Source organism: Taudactylus pleione, unplaced genomic scaffold (assembly GCF_031769625.1).
Source record: "Taudactylus pleione unplaced genomic scaffold, aTauple2 ptg000647l, whole genome shotgun sequence".
In the NCBI taxonomy this organism is placed as follows: domain Eukaryota; kingdom Metazoa; phylum Chordata; class Amphibia; order Anura; family Myobatrachidae; genus Taudactylus; species Taudactylus pleione.
The window spans coordinates 1,755,114-1,776,488 of NW_028285049.1; the positions used below are offsets into that span (position 1 = coordinate 1,755,114).

Here is a 21,375-nt window from a genome sequence, read left to right on the forward strand (position 1 = left end):
ACCCATTCTCTCTCTCATACACAGCAGTCACCCATTCCTCTCTCATACACAGCAGTCACCCATTCTCTCTCTCATACAGCAGTCACCCATTCTCTCTCTCACACACAGCAGTCACCCATTCTCACTCACAAACAGCATTCACCCATTCTCTCTCACACACACAGCAGTCACCCATTCTCTCTCAAACACAGCAGTCACCCATTCTCTCTCTCACACAGCAGTCAGCCATTGTCTCACACACACAGCAGTCACCCATTCTCTCTCTCACATACAGCAGTCACCCATTCTCCTTCACACACAGCACACCCATTCTCTCACACACAGCAGTCACCCATTCTCTATCACACAAACAGCAGTCACCCATTCTTTCTCACACACAGCAGTCACCCATTCTCTCTCACACACACAGTAGTCACCCATTCTCTCTCACACACAGCAGTCACCTATTCTCTCTCACACACACACAGCAGTCATCCATTCTCTCACACACAGCAGTCACCTATTCTTTCTCACACACGCACAGCAGTCACCCATTCTCTCTCACACACAGCAGTCACCCATTCTCTCTCATACACACAGCAGTCAGCCATTCTCTCTCATACACACAGCAGTCACCCATTCTCTCTCTCACACACTGCAGTCACCCATTCTCTCTCACACACACAGCAGTCAACTATTCTTTCTCACACACGCACAGCAGTCACCCATTCTCTCTCACACACAGCAGTCACCCGTTCTCTCTCATACACACAGCAATCACCCATTCTCTCTCACACACAGCAGTCACCCATTCTCTTTCATACACACAGCAGTCACCCATTCTCTCTCACACACAGCAGTCACCCATTCTCTCTCACACACAGCAGTCACCCATTCTCTCTCACACACAGCAGTCACCCATTCTCTCTCACACACAGCAGTCACCCATTCTCTCTCACACACAGCAGTCACCCATCCTCTCTCACACACAGCAGTCACCCATTCTCTCTCACACACAGCAGTCACCTATTCTCTCTCACACACACACAGCAGTCATCCATTCTCTCACACACAGCAGTCACCTATTCTTTCTCACACACGCACAGCAGTCACCTATTCTCTCTCACACACAGCAATCACCCATTCTCTCTCATACACACAGCAGTCAGCCATTCTCTCTCATACACACAGCAGTCACCCATTCTCTCTCACACACACAGCAGTCACCCATTCTCTCTCTCACACACAGCAGTCACCCCTTCTCTCTCACAGCAGTCACCCCTTCTCTCTCACACAGCAGTCACCCATTCTCTCTCACACACAGCAGTCACCCATTCTCTCTCTCACCCAACAGTCACCCATTCTCACACACACAGCAGTCACCCATTCTCTCCCACACAGCAGTCACCTATTCTCTCTCTCACACAGCAGTCACCCATTCTCTCTCTCACACAGCAGTCAGCCATTGTCTCACACACACAGCAGTCACCCATTCTCTCTCACATACAGCAGTCACCCATTCTCTCTCATACACAGCACACCCATTCTCTCACACACAGCAGTCACCCATTCTCTCTCACACACAGCAGTCACCCATTCTCTCTCACACACAGCAGTCACCCATTCTCTCTCATACATACAGCAGTCACCCATTCTCTCTCAAACACAGCAGTCACCCATTCTCTCTCTCACACAGCAGTCAGCCATTGTCTCACACACACAGCAGTCACCCATTCTCTCTCTCACATACAGCAGTCACCCATTCTCCTTCACACACAGCACACCCATTCTCTCACACACAGCAGTCACCCATTCTCTATCACACAAACAGCAGTCACCCATTCTTTCTCACACACAGCAGTCACCCATTCTCTCTCACACACACAGCAGTCACCTATTCTCTCTCACACACACACAGCAGTCATCCATTCTCTCACACACAGCAGTCACCTATTCTTTCTCACACACGCACAGCAGTCACCCATTCTCTCTCACACACAGCAGTCACCCATTCTCTCTCATACACACAGCAGTCAGCCATTCTCTCTCATACACACAGCAGTCACCCATTCTCTCTCTCACACACTGCAGTCACCCATTCTCTCTCACACACACAGCAGTCAACTATTCTTTCTCACACACGCACAGCAGTCACCCATTCTCTCTCACACACAGCAGTCACCCGTTCTCTCTCATACACACAGCAGTCACCCATTCTCTCTCACACACAGCAGTCACCCATTCTCTTTCATACACACAGCAGTCACCCATTCTCTCTCACACACAGCAGTCACCCATTCTCTCTCACACACAGCAGTCACCCATTCTCTCTCACACACAGCAGTCACCCATTCTCTCTCACACACAGCAGTCACCCATCCTCTCTCACACACAGCAGTCACCCATTCTCTCTCACACACAGCAGTCACCTATTCTCTCTCACACACACACAGCAGTCATCCATTCTCTCACACACAGCAGTCACCTATTCTTTCTCACACACGCACAGCAGTCACCCATTCTCTCTCACACACAGCAATCACCCATTCTCTCTCATACACACAGCAGTCAGCCATTCTCTCTCATACACACAGCAGTCACCCATTCTCTCTCTCACACACAGCAGTCACCCATTCTCTCACACACACAGCAGTCACCCATTCTCTCTCTCACACACAGCAGTCACCCCTTCTCTCTCACAGCAGTCACCCCTTCTCTCTCACACAGCAGTCACCCATTCTCTCTCACACACAGCAGTCACCCATTCTCTCTCTCACCCAACAGTCACCCATTCTCACACACACAGCAGTCACCCATTCTCTCCCACACAGCAGTCACCTATTCTCTCTCTCACACAGCAGTCACCCATTCTCTCTCTCACACAGCAGTCAGCCATTGTCTCACACACACAGCAGTCACCCATTCTCTCTCTCACATACAGCAGTCACCCATTCTCTCTCATACACAGCACACCCATTCTCACACACAGCAGTCACCCATTCTCTCTCACACACAGCAGTCACCCATTCTCTCTCACACACAGCAGTCACCCATTCTCTCTCATACATACAGCAGTCACCCATTCTCTCTCACACACAGCAGTCACCCATTCTCTCTCACACACAGCAGTCACCCATTCTCTCTCACACACACAGCAGTCACCCATTCTCTCTCTCACACACAGCAGTCACCCATCCTCTCTCACACACAGCAGTCACCCATTCTCTGTCACACACAGCAGTCACCCATTCTCTGTCACACACAGCAGTCACCCATTCTCTCTCACAGCAGTCACCCCATCTCTCTCACACACAGCAGTTAACCATTCTCTCTCACACACACAGTAGTCACCCATTCTCTCTCACACACAGCAGTCACCTATTCTCTCTCACACACACACAGCAGTCATCCATTCTCTCACACACAGCAGTCACCCATTCTCTCTCACACACAGCAGTCACCCATTCTCTCTCATACACACAGCAGTCAGCCATTCTCTCTCATACACACAGCAGTCACCCATTCTCTCTCTCACACACTGCAGTCACCCATTCTCTCTCACACACACAGCAGTCAACTATTCTTTCTCACACACGCACAGCAGTCACCCATTCTCTCTCACACACAGCAGTCACCCGTTCTCTCTCATACACACAGCAGTCACCCATTCTCTCTCACACAGAGCAGTCACCCATTCTCTTTCATACACACAGCAGTCACCCATTCTCTCTCACACACAGCAGTCACCCATTCTCTCTCACACACAGCAGTCACCCATTCTCTCTCACACACAGCAGTCACCCATTCTCTCTCACACACAGCAGTCACCCATCCTCTCTCACACACAGCAGTCACCCATTCTCTCTCACACACAGCAGTCACCTATTCTCTCTCACACACACACAGCAGTCATCCATTCTCTCACACACAGCAGTCACCTATTCTTTCTCACACACGCACAGCAGTCACCCATTCTCTCTCACACACAGCAATCACCCATTCTCTCTCATACACACAGCAGTCAGCCATTCTCTCTCATACACACAGCAGTCACCCATTCTCTCTCTCACACACAGCAGTCACCCATTCTCTCTCACACACACAGCAGTCACCCCTTCTCTCTCTCACACACAGCAGTCACCCCTTCTCTCTCACAGCAGTCACCCCTTCTCTCTCACACAGCAGTCACCCATTCTCTCTCACACACAGCAGTCACCCATTCTCTCTCTCACCCAACAGTCACCCATTCTCACACACACAGCAGTCACCCATTCTCTCCCACACAGCAGTCACCTATTCTCTCTCTCACACAGCAGTCACCCATTCTCTCTCTCACACAGCAGTCAGCCATTGTCTCACACACACAGCAGTCACCCATTCTCTCTCTCACATACAGCAGTCACCCATTCTCTCTCATACACAGCACACCCATTCTCTCACACACAGCAGTCACCCATTCTCTCTCACACACAGCAGTCACCCATTCTCTCTCACACACAGCAGTCACCCATTCTCTCTCATACATACAGCAGTCACCCATTCTCTCTCACACACAGCAGTCACCCATTCTCTCTCACACACAGCAGTCACCCATTCTCTCTCACACACACAGCAGTCACCAATTCTCTCTCTCACACACAGCAGTCACCCATCCTCTCTCACACACAGCAGTCACCCATTCTCTGTCACACACAGCAGTCACCCATTCTCTGTCACACACAGCAGTCACCCATTCTCTCTCACAGCAGTCACCCCATCTCTCTCACACACAGCAGTTAACCATTCTCTCTCACACACACAGTAGTCACCCATTCTCTCTCACACACAGCAGTCACCTATTCTCTCTCACACACACACAGCAGTCATCCATTCTCTCACACACAGCAGTCACCTATTCTTTCTCACACACGCACAGCAGTCACCCATTCTCTCTCACACACAGCAGTCACCCATTCTCTCTCATACACACAGCAGTCAGCCATTCTCTCTCATACACACAGCAGTCACCCATTCTCTCTCTCACACACTGCAGTCACCCATTCTCTCTCACACACACAGCAGTCAACTATTCTTTCTCACACACGCACAGCAGTCACCCATTCTCTCTCACACACAGCAGTCACCCGTTCTCTCTCATACACACAGCAGTCACCCATTCTCTCTCACACACAGCAGTCACCCATTCTCTTTCATACACACAGCAGTCACCCATTCTCTCTCACACACAGCAGTCACCCATTCTCTCTCACACACAGCAGTCACCCATTCTCTCTCACACACATCAGTCACCCATTCTCTCTCACACACAGCAGTCACCCATCCTCTCTCACACACAGCAGTCACCCATTCTCTCTCACACACAGCAGTCACCTATTCTCTCTCACACACACACAGCAGTCATCCATTCTCTCACACACAGCAGTCACCTATTCTTTCTCACACACGCACAGCAGTCACCCATTCTCTCTCACACACAGCAATCACCCATTCTCTCTCATACACACAGCAGTCAGCCATTCTCTCTCATACACACAGCAGTCACCCATTCTCTCTCTCACACACAGCAGTCACCCATTCTCTCTCACACACACAGCAGTCACCCATTCTCTCTCTCACACACAGCAGTCACCCCTTCTCTCTCACAGCAGTCACCCCTTCTCTCTCACACAGCAGTCACCCATTCTCTCTCACACACAGCAGTCACCCATTCTCTCTCTCACCCAACAGTCACCCATTCTCACACACACAGCAGTCACCCATTCTCTCCCACACAGCAGTCACCTATTCTCTCTCTCACACAGCAGTCACCCATTCTCTCTCTCACACAGCAGTCAGCCATTGTCTCACACACACAGCAGTCACCCATTCTCTCTCTCACATACAGCAGTCACCCATTCTCTCTCATACACAGCACACCCATTCTCTCACACACAGCAGTCACCCATTCTCTCTCACACACAGCAGTCACCCATTCTCTCTCACACACAGCAGTCACCCATTCTCTCTCATACATACAGCAGTCACCCATTCTCTCTCACACACAGCAGTCACCCATTCTCTCTCACACACAGCAGTCACCCATTCTCTCTCACACACACAGCAGTCACCCATTCTCTCTCTCACACACAGCAGTCACCCATCCTCTCTCACACACAGCAGTCACCCATTCTCTGTCACACACAGCAGTCACCCATTCTCTGTCACACACAGCAGTCACCCATTCTCTCTCACAGCAGTCACCCCATCTCTCTTACACACAGCAGTTAACCATTCTCTCTCTCACACACAGCAGTCACCCATTCTCATACACAGCAGTCACCCTTTCTCTCTCTCACACAGCAGTCACCCATTCTCTCTCATACACACAGCAGTCACCCATTCTCTCTCACACACAGCAGTCACCCATTCTCTTTCATACACACAGCAGTCACCCATTCTCTCTCACACACAGCAGTCACCCATTCTCTCTTATACACACAGCAGTCACCCATTCTCTCTCACACACAGCAGTCACCCATTCTCTCTCACACACAGCAGTCACCCATCCTCTCTCAGACACAGCAGTCACCCATTCTCTCTCACACACAGCAGTCACCTATTCTCTCTCACACACACACAGCAGTCATCCATTCTCTCACACACTGCATTCACCTATTCTTTTTCACACACGCACAGCAGTCACCCATTCTCTCTCACACACAGCAGTCACCCATTCTCTCTCATACACACAGCAGTCAGCCATTCTCTCTCTCTCACACAGCAGTCACCCATTCTCTCTCTCACACACAGCAGTCACCCATTCTCTCTCACAGCAGTCACCCCTTCTCTCTCACACAGCAGTCATCCATTCTCTCTCACACACACAGCAGTCACCCATTCTCTCTCACACACAGCAGTCACCCATTCTCTCTCTCACCCAACAGTCACCCATTCTCACACACACAGCAGTCACCCATTCTCTCCCACACAGCAGTCACCTATTATCTCTCTCACACACACACAGCAGTCTCCCATTCTCTCTCACACACAGCAGTCACCCATTCTCTCTCTCACACACAGCAGTCACCCCTTCTCTCTCACAGCAGTCACCCCTTCTCTCTCACACAGCAGTCACCCATTCTCTCTCACACACAGCAGTCACCCATTCTCTCTCTCACCCAACAGTCACCCATTCTCACACACACAGCAGTCACCCATTCTCTCCCACACAGCAGTCACCTATTCTCTCTCTCACACAGCAGTCACCCATTCTCTCTCTCACACAGCAGTCAGCCATTGTTTCACACACACAGCAGTCACCCATTCTCTCTCTCACATACAGCAGTCACCCATTCTCTCTCATACACAGCACACCCATTCTCTCACACACAGCAGTCACCCATTCTCTCTCACACACAGCAGTCACCCATTCTCTCTCACACACAGCAGTCACCCATTCTCTCTCATACATACAGCAGTCACCCCTTCTCTCTCACACACAACAGTCACCCCTTCTCTCTCACACACAACAGTCACCCCTTCTCTCTCACACACAGCAGTCACCCATTCTTTCTCACACACAGCAGTCACCCATTCTTTCTCTCACACAGCAGTCATCCATTCTCTCTCACACACACTGCAGTCACCCATTCTCTCTCACACACAGCAGTCACCCATTCTCACTCACACACAGCAGTCACCCATTCTCTCTCTCACACAGCAGTCACCCATTCTCCCACACACAGCAGTCACCCATTCTCCCACACACAGCAGTCACCCATTCTCTCTCACACACAGCAGTCACCCATTCTCTCTCACACACACACACACACAGCAGTCACCCATTCTCTCTGTCACACAGCAGTCACCCATTGTCTCACACACAGCAGTTACCCATTCTCTCTCTCTCACACAGCAGTCAGCCATTCTCTCACACACAGCAGTCACCCATTCTCTCTCACACACACAGCAGTCACCCATTCTCTCTTAGAGACACAGCAGTCACCCATTCTCTCTCACACACAGCAGTCACCCATTCTCTCTCACACAGCAGTCAGCCATTGTCTCTCTCATACAGCAGTCACCCATTCTCTCTCTCACACACAGCAGTCACCCATTCTTACTCACAAACAGCATTCACCCATTCTCTCTCACACACACAGCAGTCACCCATTCTCTCTCAAACACAGCAGTCACCCATTCTCTCTCTCACACAGCAGTCAGCCATTGTCTCACACACACAGCAGTCACCCATTCTCTCTCTCACATACAGCAGTCACCCATTCTCCTTCACACACAGCACACCCATTCTCTCACACACAGCAGTCACCCATTCTCTATCACACAAACAGCAGTCACCCATTCTCTCTCACACACACAGCAGTCACCCATTCTCTCTCACACACACAGCAGTCACCCATTCTCTCTCTCACATACAGCAGTCATCCATTCTCTGTCACACAGCAGTCACCCATTCTCTCTCTCACACACAGCAGTCACCCATTATCTCACACACAGCAGTCACCCATTGTCTCACACACAGCAGTCACCCATTCTCTCACACACAGCAGTCACCCATTCTCTCTCTCACACAGCAGTCACCCATTGTCTCTCACACAGCAGTCACCCATTCTCTCTCACACACAGCAGTCACCCATTCTCTCTCTCATACACAGCAGTCACCCATTCTCTCTCTCATACACAGCAGTCACCCATTCTCTCTCTCATACACAGCAGTCACCCATTCCTCTCTCATACACAGCAGTCACCCATTCTCTCTCATACACAGCAGTCACCCATTCTCTCTCTCATACAGCAGTCACCCATTCTCTCTCTCACACACAGCAGTCACCCATTCTCACTCACAAACAGCATTCACCCATTCTCTCTCACACACACAGCAGTCACCCATTCTCTCTCAAACACAGCAGTCACCCATTCTCTCTCTCACACAGCAGTCAGCCATTGTCTCACACACACAGCAGTCACCCATTCTCTCTCTCACATACAGCAGTCACCCATTCTCCTTCACACACAGCACACCCATTCTCTCACACACAGCAGTCACCCATTCTCTATCACACAAACAGCAGTCACCCATTCTTTCTCACACACACAGCAGTCACCCATTCTCTCTCACACACACAGCAGTCACCCATTCTCTCTCTCACATACAGCAGTCATCCATTCTCTGTCACACAGCAGTCACCCATTCTCTCTCTCACACACAGCAGTCACCCATTATCTCACACACAGCAGTCACCCATTGTCTCACACACAGCAGTCACCCATTCTCTCACACACAGCAGTCACCCATTCTCTCTCTCACACAGCAGTCACCCATTGTCTCTCACACAGCAGTCACCCATTCTCTCTCACACACAGCAGTCACCCATTCTCTCTCTCATACACAGCAGTCACCCATTCTCTCTCTCATACACAGCAGTCACCCATTCTCTCTCTCATACACAGCAGTCACCCATTCCTCTCTCATACACAGCAGTCACCCATTCTCTCTCATACACAGCAGTCACCCATTCTCTCTCTCATACAGCAGTCACCCATTCTCTCTCTCACACACAGCAGTCACCCATTCTCACTCACAAACAGCATTCACCCATTCTCTCTCACACACACAGCAGTCACCCATTCTCTCTCAAACACAGCAGTCACCCATTCTCTCTCTCACACAGCAGTCAGCCATTGTCTCACACACACAGCAGTCACCCATTCTCTCTCTCACATACAGCAGTCACCCATTCTCCTTCACACACAGCACACCCATTCTCTCACACACAGCAGTCACCCATTCTCTATCACACAAACAGCAGTCACCCATTCTTTCTCACACACAGCAGTCACCCATTCTCTCTCACACACACAGTAGTCACCCATTCTCTCTCACACACAGCAGTCACCTATTCTCTCTCACACACACACAGCAGTCATCCATTCTCTCACACACAGCAGTCACCTATTCTTTCTCACACACGCACAGCAGTCACCCATTCTCTCTCACACACAGCAGTCACCCATTCTCTCTCATACACACAGCAGTCAGCCATTCTCTCTCATACACACAGCAGTCACCCATTCTCTCTCTCACACACTGCAGTCACCCATTCTCTCTCACACACACAGCAGTCAACTATTCTTTCTCACACACGCACAGCAGTCACCCATTCTCTCTCACACACAGCAGTCACCCGTTCTCTCTCATACACACAGCAGTCACCCATTCTCTCTCACACACAGCAGTCACCCATTCTCTTTCATACACACAGCAGTCACCCATTCTCTCTCACACACAGCAGTCACCCATTCTCTCTCACACACAGCAGTCACCCATTCTCTCTCACACACAGCAGTCACCCATCCTCTCTCACACACAGCAGTCACCCATTCTCTCTCACACACAGCAGTCACCTATTCTCTCTCACACACACACAGCAGTCATCCATTCTCTCACACACAGCAGTCATCTATTCTTTCTCACACACGCACAGCAGTCACCCATTCTCTCTCACACACAGCAATCACCCATTCTCTCTCATACACACAGCAGTCAGCCATTCTCTCTCATACACACAGCAGTCACCCATTCTCTCTCTCACACACAGCAGTCACCCATTCTCTCTCACACACACAGCAGTCACCCATTCTCTCTCTCACACACAGCAGTCACCCCTTCTCTCTCACAGCAGTCACCCCTTCTCTCTCACACAGCAGTCACCCATTCTCTCTCACACACAGCAGTCACCCATTCTCTCTCTCACCCAACAGTCACCCATTCTCACACACACAGCAGTCACCCATTCTCTCCCACACAGCAGTCACCTATTCTCTCTCTCACACAGCAGTCACCCATTCTCTCTCTCACACAGCAGTCAGCCATTGTCTCACACACTCAGCAGTCACCCATTCTCTCTCTCACATACAGCAGTCACCCATTCTCTCTCATACACAGCACACCCATTCTCTCACACACAGCAGTCACCCATTCTCTCTCACACACAGCAGTCACCCATTCTCTCTCACACACAGCAGTCACCCATTCTCTCTCATACATACAGCAGTCACCCATTCTCTCTCATACACAGCAGTCACCCATTCTCTCTCACACACAGCAGTCACCCATTCTCTCTCACACACACAGCAGTCACCCATTCTCTCTCACACACAGCAGTCACCCATCCTCTCTCACACACAGCAGTCACCCATTCTCTGTCACACACAGCAGTCACCCATTCTCTGTCACACACAGCAGTCACCCATTCTCTCTCACAGCAGTCACCCCATCTCTCTCTCACACAGCAGTTAACCATTCTCTCTCTCACACACAGCAGTCACCCATTCTCATACACAGCAGTCACCCTTTCTCTCTCTCACACAGCAGTCACCCATTCTCTCTCATACACACAGCAGTCACCCATTCTCTCTCACACACAGCAGTCACCCATTCTCTTTCATACACACAGCAGTCACCCATTCTCTCTCACACACAGCAGTCACCCATTCTCTCTTATACACACAGCAGTCACCCATTCTCTCTCACACACAGCAGTCACCCATTCTCTCTCACACACAGCAGTCACCCATCCTCTCTCAGACACAGCAGTCACCCATTCTCTCTCACACACAGCAGTCACCTATTCTCTCTCACACACACACAGCAGTCATCCATTCTCTCACACACTGCATTCACCTATTCTTTTTCACACACGCACAGCAGTCACCCATTCTCTCTCACACACAGCAGTCACCCATTCTCTCTCATACACACAGCAGTCAGCCATTCTCTCTCTCTCACACAGCAGTCACCCATTCTCTCTCTCACACACAGCAGTCACCCATTCTCTCTCACAGCAGTCACCCCTTCTCTCTCACACAGCAGTCATCCATTCTCTCTCACACACACAGCAGTCACCCATTCTCTCTCACACACAGCAGTCACCCATTCTCTCTCTCACCCAACAGTCACCCATTCTCACACACACAGCAGTCACCCATTCTCTCCCACACAGCAGTCACCTATTATCTCTCTCACACACACACAGCAGTCTCCCATTCTCTCTCACACACAGCAGTCACCCATTCTCTCTCTCACACACAGCAGTCACCCCTTCTCTCTCACAGCAGTCACCCCTTCTCTCTCACACAGCAGTCACCCATTCTCTCTCACACACAGCAGTCACCCATTCATCTCTCACCCAACAGTCACCCATTCTCACACACACAGCAGTCACCCATTCTCTCCCACACAGCAGTCACCTATTCTCTCTCTCACACAGCAGTCACCCATTCTCTCTCTCACACAGCAGTCAGCCATTGTCTCACACACAAAGCAGTCACCCATTCTCTCTCTCACATACAGCAGTCACCCATTCTCTCTCATACACAGCACACCCATTCTCTCACACACAGCAGTCACCCATTCTCTCTCACACACAGCAGTCACCCATTCTCTCTCACACACAGCAGTCACCCATTCTCTCTCATACATACAGCAGTCACCCATTGTCTCTCACACACAGCAGTCACCCATTCTCTCTCACACACAGCAGTCACCCATTCTCTCTCACACACACAGCAGTCACCCATTCTCTCTCTCACACACAGCAGTCACCCATCCTCTCTCACACACAGCAGTCACCCATTCTCTCTCACACACACAGCAGTCACCCATTCTGTCACACACAGCAGTCACCCATTCTCTGTCACACACAGCAGTCACCCATTCTCTCTCACAGCAGTCACCCCATCTCTCTCACACACAGCAGTTAACCATTCTCTCTCTCACACACAGCAGTCACCCATTCTCATACACAGCAGTCACCCTTTCTCTCTCTCACACAGCAGTCACCCATTCTCTCTCATACACACAGCAGTCACCCATTCTCTCTCACACACAGCAGTCACCCATTCTCTTTCATACACACAGCAGTCACCCATTCTCTCTCACACACAGCAGTCACCCATTCTCTCTTATACACACAGCAGTCACCCATTCTCTCTCACACACAGCAGTCACCCATTCTCTCTCACACACAGCAGTCACCCATCCTCTCTCAGACACAGCAGTCACCCATTCTCTCTCACACACAGCAGTCACCCATTCTCTCTCACACACACACACAGCAGTCATCCATTCTCTCACACACTGCATTCACCTATTCTTTTTCACACACGCACAGCAGTCACCCATTCTCTCTCACACACAGCAGTCACCCATTCTCTCTCATACACACAGCAGTCAGCCATTCTCTCTCTCTCACACAGCAGTCACCCATTCTCTCTCTCACACACAGCAGTCACCCATTCTCTCTCACAGCAGTCACCCCTTCTCTCTCACACAGCAGTCATCCATTCTCTCTCACACACACAGCAGTCACCCATTCTCTCTCACACACAGCAGTCACCCATTCTCTCTCACACAGCAGTCACCCATTCTCTCTCTTACACAGCAGTCACCCATTCTCTCTCACACACAGCAGTCACCCCTTCTGTCTCACACAGCAGTCATCCATTCTCTCTCACACACACAGCAGTCACCCATTCTCTCTCACATACAGCAGTCACCCATTCTCTCTCTCACCCATTCTCACACACACAGCAGTCACCCATTCTCTCCCACACACAGCAGTCACCCATTCTCTCTCTCACACAGCAGTCACCCATTCTCTCTCACACACAGCAGTCACCCATTCTCTCACACACACAGCAGTCACCCATTCTCTCTCACACATAGCAGTCACCCATTCTCTCTCTCACACACACACACAGCAGTCACCCATTCTCTCTCACACACAGCAGTCACCCATTCTCTCTCTTACACAGCAGTCACCCATTCTCTCTCTTACACAGCAGTCACCCATTCTCTCTCACACACAGCAGTCACCCATTCTTTCACACACAGCAGTCACCCTTTCTCTCTCACACACAGCAGTCACCTATTATCTCTCACACAGCAGTCACCCATTCTCTCTCACACACAGCAGTCACCCATTCTCTCTCACACAGCAGTCACCCATTCTCTCACACACAGCAGTCACCCATTCTCTCTCACACACAGCAGTCACCTATTCTCTCTCACACACACACAGCAGTCACCCATTCTCTCTCTCACACAGCAGTCACCCATTCTCTCTCACACAGCAGTCACCCATTCTCTCTCACACACAGCAGTCACCCATTCTCTCTCACACACAGCAGTCACCCATTCTCTCACACACACACACACAGCAGTCACCCATTCTGTCTCTCACACAGCAGTCACCCATTCTGTCTCTCACACAGCAGTCACCCATTCTCTCTCACACACACAGCAGTCACCCATTCTCTCTCACACACACAGCAGTCACCCATTCTCTCTCACACACAGCAGTCACCCATTCTCTCACACACAGCAGTCACCCATTCTCTCTCTCACACAGCAGTCACCCATTCTCTCTCTCACACAGCAGTCACCCATTCTCTCTCACACACAGCAGTCACCCATTCTCTCTCACACACAGCAGTCACCCATTCTCTCACACACACACAGCAGTCACCCATTCTCTCTCACACACAGCAGTCACCTATTCTCTCTCACACACACACAGCAGTCACCCATTTTCTCTCACACACAGCAGTCACCTATTCTCTCTCACACACACACACAGCAGTCACCCATTCTCTCACACACACACAGCAGTCACCCATTCTCTCTCTCACACACACAGCAGTCACCCATTCTCTCTCACACACAGCAGTCACCCATTCTCTCTCACACACAGCAGTCACCCATTCTCTCACACACAGCAGTCACCCATTCTCTCTCACACACACACACAGCAGTCACCCAATCTCTCTCACACACGGCAGTCACCCATTCACTCTCACACACAGCAGTCACCCATTCTCTGTCACTCACAGCAGTCACCCATTCTCTCACACACACAGCAGTCACCCATTCTCTCTCACACACAGCAGTCACCCATTCTCTCTCACACACAGCAGTCACCCATTCTCTCACACACAGCAGTCACCCATTCACTCTCACACACAGCAGTCACCTATTCTCTCTCACACACACACACAGCAGTCACCCATTCTCTCTCACACACGGCAGTCACCCATTCACTCTCACACACAGCAGTCACCCATTCTCTGTCACTCACAGCAGTCACCCATTCTCTCACACACACAGCAGTCACCTATTCTCTCTCACACACAGCAGTCACCTATTCTCTCTCACACACACACACAGCAGTCACCCATTCTCTCTCTCACACACACAGCAGTCACCCATTCTCTCTCACACACAGCAGTCACCCTTTCTCTATCACTGCCTGGAAACCCCCCTCCCCAGCCCACACCATGACCTCTATAGAAATAGTACTATAATAGAATTTTATTAGTGCTGCATGTTCTTCTCAGTATCACAAATGAAATAATCAGCACCACCTGTAGATCTTCTACCATGTGTCAGCCAGTAATAAATAACCTGTGCAGCAACTAGAAGATCTGGAAAACTTTCTCTGGTAGGGATGTGCTGCTATAGAGCCCAATATGTACATATATGTCCAGGGCAGTGCTAGGTTCTTCTGCTGCTCCCAGACTCCCGGACTTGCTCTAATACTCTGGAATGGTGCCCACATCTAAAATAAAAACATTCAGCTCAGACAGGATGGCCCTAATGTCGCATGTAATGGCTTACTGTGATCTCTGGTCCTGTATATGCTGGGATTATGACACACAATACACTTTGTACTGTATGATGCATATTAAAGATGCATAAGTGCTAATTCTTCTCTCTTCATGGACTGGCCACATTTACTCTAAAATCAAGCATTTGGAAACCCCCCTCTAGAAATCCTGCGTGTAGCGTCCTGACATCTCTTCCTGGGTTGCTGGGATCATTGTGCCAGCGATCACTGACAGAGCCACCAAAGGAAAAGAAAATCTGCCACCCTAGGCTGGGGATGCCCCTAGGCATTCCAGGTGCCCCTAGGCATTTGCCTATTATGCCTATGCCTAGGGCCGGCCCTGTATATACCTTGTACTTGTCCTGCAATGTCTTGTACTGTACATCACTGTTCTATTGTTCTACTCAACTGTTTATGTACTCTGGGCCTGATTTATTATGGATCGCAACTGCAACAGCGTACGCAGACCGGCCGATGGTGTGAATGTGCATGAGTATATACCGCAGTGCACGTGCGTGAGATAGCATTGTGATCGCACTGCAAACACCTACGCAGATACAAAGCCATCGCAGACCTAGGGATGGGGTGTCAGCATTTGGGGGTGGTGATGGAGTGGAGGGAGAACGCAGACGTGCCTGTCCGTTTGAACGCTGTTGTATGGGAGTGCATAAATTAGCTACTGTGACAGCATACACAGCTTGTGTACTCACTGCGTGTGACAATGAAAGCAATTTCTGACTAAGGTCAGACCTGTTGTAATTGTGCACGAGGGGCCGATGTTACTCGATGTAAATGCAGGACTGCAAGGTATTATTATCTCTATCTCTACTTACTTTGCCATGAAAAAAAAACTGCTGCTGTTTCTCAAATTTAATCTGGGTTGGGGTAAAATATTTCTCCATGCCTGAGGTGGATTCTTTTGTCTCTCACCCATGCATGACAATGCCCTTAACATGGGTATGAGGTGGTAGCCACTGGTGGCTGCCTTACTAGGACAGGATCAACATCATCCACATTAACTTCTTCAAAGCCAACACATCCATCATCATTGGTAGGTCCACAATTATCCCTCTCGTTCTTCTGCAGAGTAGCAACTTCCAAAGTAGCATCCTTCATTTCTATGTCTAAATCATCATCATTAGTACTAATCTGCATATTTCCAAATGTTTGTAAATTTGTTGAAGGAGGTTTCTCTATAATGACAGTGTCAGGATCAGACAGGTTGACTCACACATAGCACTCATTGGCACATTGACGCTGATGCCTCCAGGTGGGGGACGTGGTGTGGGTGCAGCAGGAATCACGGGCAACACTCCGCCAGCACCACACAACTTCTGTCTGGAGGCACTTCTATAATGCATTTCTTCTACTTCAGATGCCTTTCTCTTGCTCAGGAGAAATGGTTCACATTCAGCAGAGGATATCGTGGCAACGAAACCGACCACACACACAAAAGTGAAGAGGGCCCTATTTATCAAAACATTTTTGTGGAATATTCCCCAAAACGTACATATTTAGGGGGGTACCCACAAATTTAAGGATCTTCAGGATGTAACATGAAGGGACGGCAGCAGATATCTCCAGATATCTTTTGCGGCCCTTGCAGTTCCAACAGTAGAAGCAGTCTTTATAGCTGTTGTATTTACCCAGCTCCAGATGCATTAACCACTGTAGCCTATGGCTACTTGCCACCAAAATTACTAGGAGAATGTCCCGTAGGAACCTTCACCAGCAATAGCGACCGCACAGGCCAGCAGACCGCGCATTTGTAGTAGAGCTGCAGGGTCCCGATTTAGAAATGAAATGATTGCATTAGCGGTCACTGGACTTCTTAAACATAGCAGAGACCGGTGCTCCTTTCCCTGCGTGTGATTGATAATACATTCGGGTGCTCTAGAATTTCTTATTGCCGCGAATAACTTAGATAAGAAATAATAATAATCGGGTCTAAAACCTGATACTGTAATTAGTAAATAAGCCCTAGAAAAACACAGACAGGAAGCCCTTTGCTTTATTTATTTCACTTTATTGTACTTATATAATGTAATGCATGATGGGAAAAACACCAATTGTTATATAGAGGCTGCATTTTTTGATACAATATTAGCAATAGGTTTGTTTTTGTGAATGGACTTTGAAGACTTGGCTGTAGGGTAGCAGGATGAGCTTATTACATGTTTCGTGTTACAAATGCCTGCCAGCCTAATAGAGGAATGATCAATTTAATTACAGATACAATACACATATATATTTTTATATACATGTAAAGAGACATAAGAGATAGGGAGTTGGGATCACTACATGGTACAAGAAGAGTTATAACCGGGTAATATTTATTCCTACTAGTTGGATACCGTAGGTCTAACATTCAACTGTTTTAAAACTTTCTCCATGGCACTCGCTGGCACCCTCCGGCCTCTGGCATGTGCGGGTTCTTGTAGCTAATCCATTTTTGCAAGGAGATAAAGGTGACCAGCAGCTCCAATGTCCTTCAACGGACACATCAGGCTCTATGAATATAAGCATACGCTGATTAATCATCACTTCTAGGCACTCACTGGAAATATAATACAAACTGGAATAAATATAACACAAATATAACACAAACTGGAATATAATTACAACAAGCAAAACCAGAATTAGTAATTATGGGATGCAGTTGCTATGCCAGCGGACGGGATGCCAGCAGTCGAAATACTGCCGCCAGAACCGACGCCGATAGCCCAATGGACGTCAGGATACCGGCGTCGGCATCCTGACAGCCGGAAGTCCGAATGTCCATACGGCGGTAAGTATGCAAGCTTAGCCGGGGATGGGGGAGGGGTTGGGATTAGGCACCCCGGGGGGGATTTAGGGTTATACACCTTCCAGGGTGGGTTAGGGTACATGTAGGTGGGTTACGGTTAGGCACCCCGGGGGAGGTTAGGGTTAGACATCCCCCCCCGCAAGGGTTTGGTTTAGGGTGCGGGTGGGGGGGTTAGGCACCATTGGGGGGAGGTTAGGACTATGCACTACTAAGGGAGGGTTAGGGGGGGAGAGGGGAGGTTTAGGATACCTGCCAGCCATAGTCTGGATCTTCAGCGCTGGGGGTTTCACTGTTGGTATTTGAACCGGCGGCTATTCAGCCGCTGGCATCTCATACCGATTCCGTAATTAATACCTATCTCATGATCACAGGTTTTCCCAACAGTCAAAACAAGGCATGTGAGTTCCTGTGCTAAGCAGTGTGTCTATTGCCGAGGAATGCTACTGCTCTGCCTGTCTGTTAGTACCCCTTATTGTTTTATTACTCAGTTTGTTCCCATTTGAATGTGTTGGTGACTGTGCCGTGCAGTATAAATAAATATTAATATTAATAAAATACAGTAATATGGAATTCTTCTGTCTTATAAAGATGAAATAGCTTTTAGTGCTATGTCTGTGCTGCGCATGTGGCAAAAAATTTGCATTCACTTCATTGGATAAGAATCTGGAGAGTAATGGGAGGCAATGCTACAGCAAGGTCTGCTTCATCTGTAGTACTGTATTAAGGACCATTTATATCATTATTTTTGCATGCAGACTACATCTCTCAGGTACAGTATCTAGGGAACCGGAGATGCAGATTTTCTTGTTATATATATATATATATATATAAATTATATACTGTATCAGGTTAATCAGTGGAGGCTCAAGAAAGGCGAGGGCTCGTGTGCAGTCTCCGGACGGGCCCCCCTCCTCTTCGACAGAGCAGGAGAGGAGCAGGAGACACTGGTTTTGTGCCAGAATCTACTGTGCATGCGTAGGTCTCCAGGAACATGGCACCCGTGCTATGTTCCCGTAAATATATCTGCTGCGCAATTGCAAATCTCCGGAAAAATGGCAGCTTGCATTTTCTCTGTGATTTCTGTCTGCAGCGCCAGCCCAGGCCCGACGACAGGGGGGGACTAGGGGCACAACCATACTGGGCCCCGAGATTCTAGGGGCCCAGAGACAAACCCAGCTATGCCTGCTCGCCTCTGCTACAGTCATAGGCCCGCATCGGTATTGACAGCACTACTGTAATGAGTCAGACTGACTCATCACAGTACACTGCCACGGGCCGTAAATTACCCTCCCGTCTCCTCCTCCAGTGTTTTCTCCTCCTCTACTGTTGCCGGGGGCCTGTCGTCACCGGCCCCAGCTCCTACCCTCTCCTCCGCTCTCTCCTTCTCCGCTGTGTGCTGTTGCCGGGGGCCTGACATCACCGGCTCCGGCTCTTCCACTGTGTGTGGTTGCCGGGGGCCGCTCCTCTGCTCTCTCCTTCTCTGCTGTGTGCTGTTGCCGGGGGCCTGACGTCACCGGCTTCTCCCTTCTCCTCCGCTGTGTGCTGTTGCCGGGGGCCTGACGTTACCGGCCCCGGCTCCTCCACTGTGTGCTGTTGCCGGGGGTCGCTCCTCCCCTCTCCTTCTCCACTGTGTGCTGTTGCCGGGGGCCGCTCCTCCCCTCTCCTCCACTGTGTGCTGTTGCCGGGGGTCGCTCCTCCCCTCTCCTTCTCCACTGTGTGCTGTTGCCGGGGGCCGCTCCTCCCCTCTCCTCCGCTGTGTGCTGTTGCCGGGGGCCACTCCTCCCCTCTCCTTCTCCGCTGTGTGCTGTTGCCGGGGGCCTGTGACGTCGCTGACGTCACAATGTAGTGACACCAGCCAGAGAGGTTCTCAGTTTATTTTGTATGTATCCGGATTTTTGTGTCAATTTAGTGTAGATCTAGCTTTCTGTGTGTGTTAATTAAGCATACATTCAAATTTTTGTGTGCATTAGAGCCCACACTTACCCATACCTCTCACCCTTCCCTCTCCCTGTTATGCTGCCCATCCACTACTAGATGCGGGGACGAAGGAACGATTACAACATCATAGTCTTGCTGTCGCCACCCTAGGGGTGAAGTGCATAAACTGAACGTTCAGACGTTAAGTGTATGCAGATCAATCAGCCCCATCATGTTCGGGCGATGATAGATGTTAAAAATGACCAGCGAGCATGCGCATCGCTGGTCGTTTTAAAATTTTACTGCCCGATTTGCGGGCGATCACCAAGCGATTGAGCGATAATGACGGTCGTTATCTCTCAATCGCTAGGTTTAATCGCCTAGTGGATGGGCAGCATTACCTTCTCCCTGTCACCTTCTGCTTCCCCCGGGGATGGGGGGGGGGCCCTAAAACAATGTGTGTACCGGGCCCCGTTATTTCTGCTGCCGGCCCTGCGCCAGCCGATGCGGGACTCCAGGAAGGTAAGTATAATTATATGGGTGCAAGGTGGTGCAGTGTGGGCTCCCCTGAACCCATTATCGATACTCCAATGAGGCTATTGTATATAACCTCATATCTCCCCAGTCCCTATTTTGTTGGATTGTACCAATTTTCAGAATTCCAGGGGAGGTGGGCCTCGTGGTAATGTGAGTGAGGGTCAGGTGGAGCTGGACATTCTTTGGGCGGACCTAGGAGTGGTTTGGACATAGGCATAATTTGGGTGGGTCTGGGAGATATTCGGCAGTATCATGATGGGAGGAACCTAGAACGCAATAGGCTAATTTAGTTACTGTAGGTGCAAAATTTTTCCAGATTGTCAAATTTGCAGTCGATTGAACTGCTGCTACCATGAAAAAAAAAGATCAGATGCTTTTTGTGTTCCCCTGCTTATCCCTTCAGCCGCTCTCTTTAGCAGTGGCCTCTTTAGCAGTCACCTAGGTATTCCAGTGTCCCCAGGGAGCGGTACT

General features: G+C 49.7%; 1 protein-coding gene across 2 annotated transcripts in view; it reads right to left on the minus strand.

Annotated features, from left to right (window-relative positions):
• Nucleotides 1–17,705: 17,705 nt before the first annotated feature.
• LOC148478880 (complement component C9-like) overlaps nt 17,706–21,375 on the minus strand; it is a 68,332-nt gene continuing 64,662 nt past the window's right edge. The window contains exons 1-2 of one of the 2 annotated variants that reach the window (XR_015872018.1): nt 19,814–20,131; nt 18,069–18,154 (exon numbers count right to left, since the gene is read on the minus strand). Coding sequence is in view for 1 of the 2 variants with exons in the window: in XM_088455251.1 (XP_088311377.1) it covers nt 18,006–18,154 (149 nt within the window). In the remaining variant the exon portion in view is untranslated. Of the gene's footprint in view, nt 18,155–19,813; nt 20,132–21,375 lie in introns of those variants that run through there. The other variant, XM_088455251.1, reaches the window with a different exon arrangement.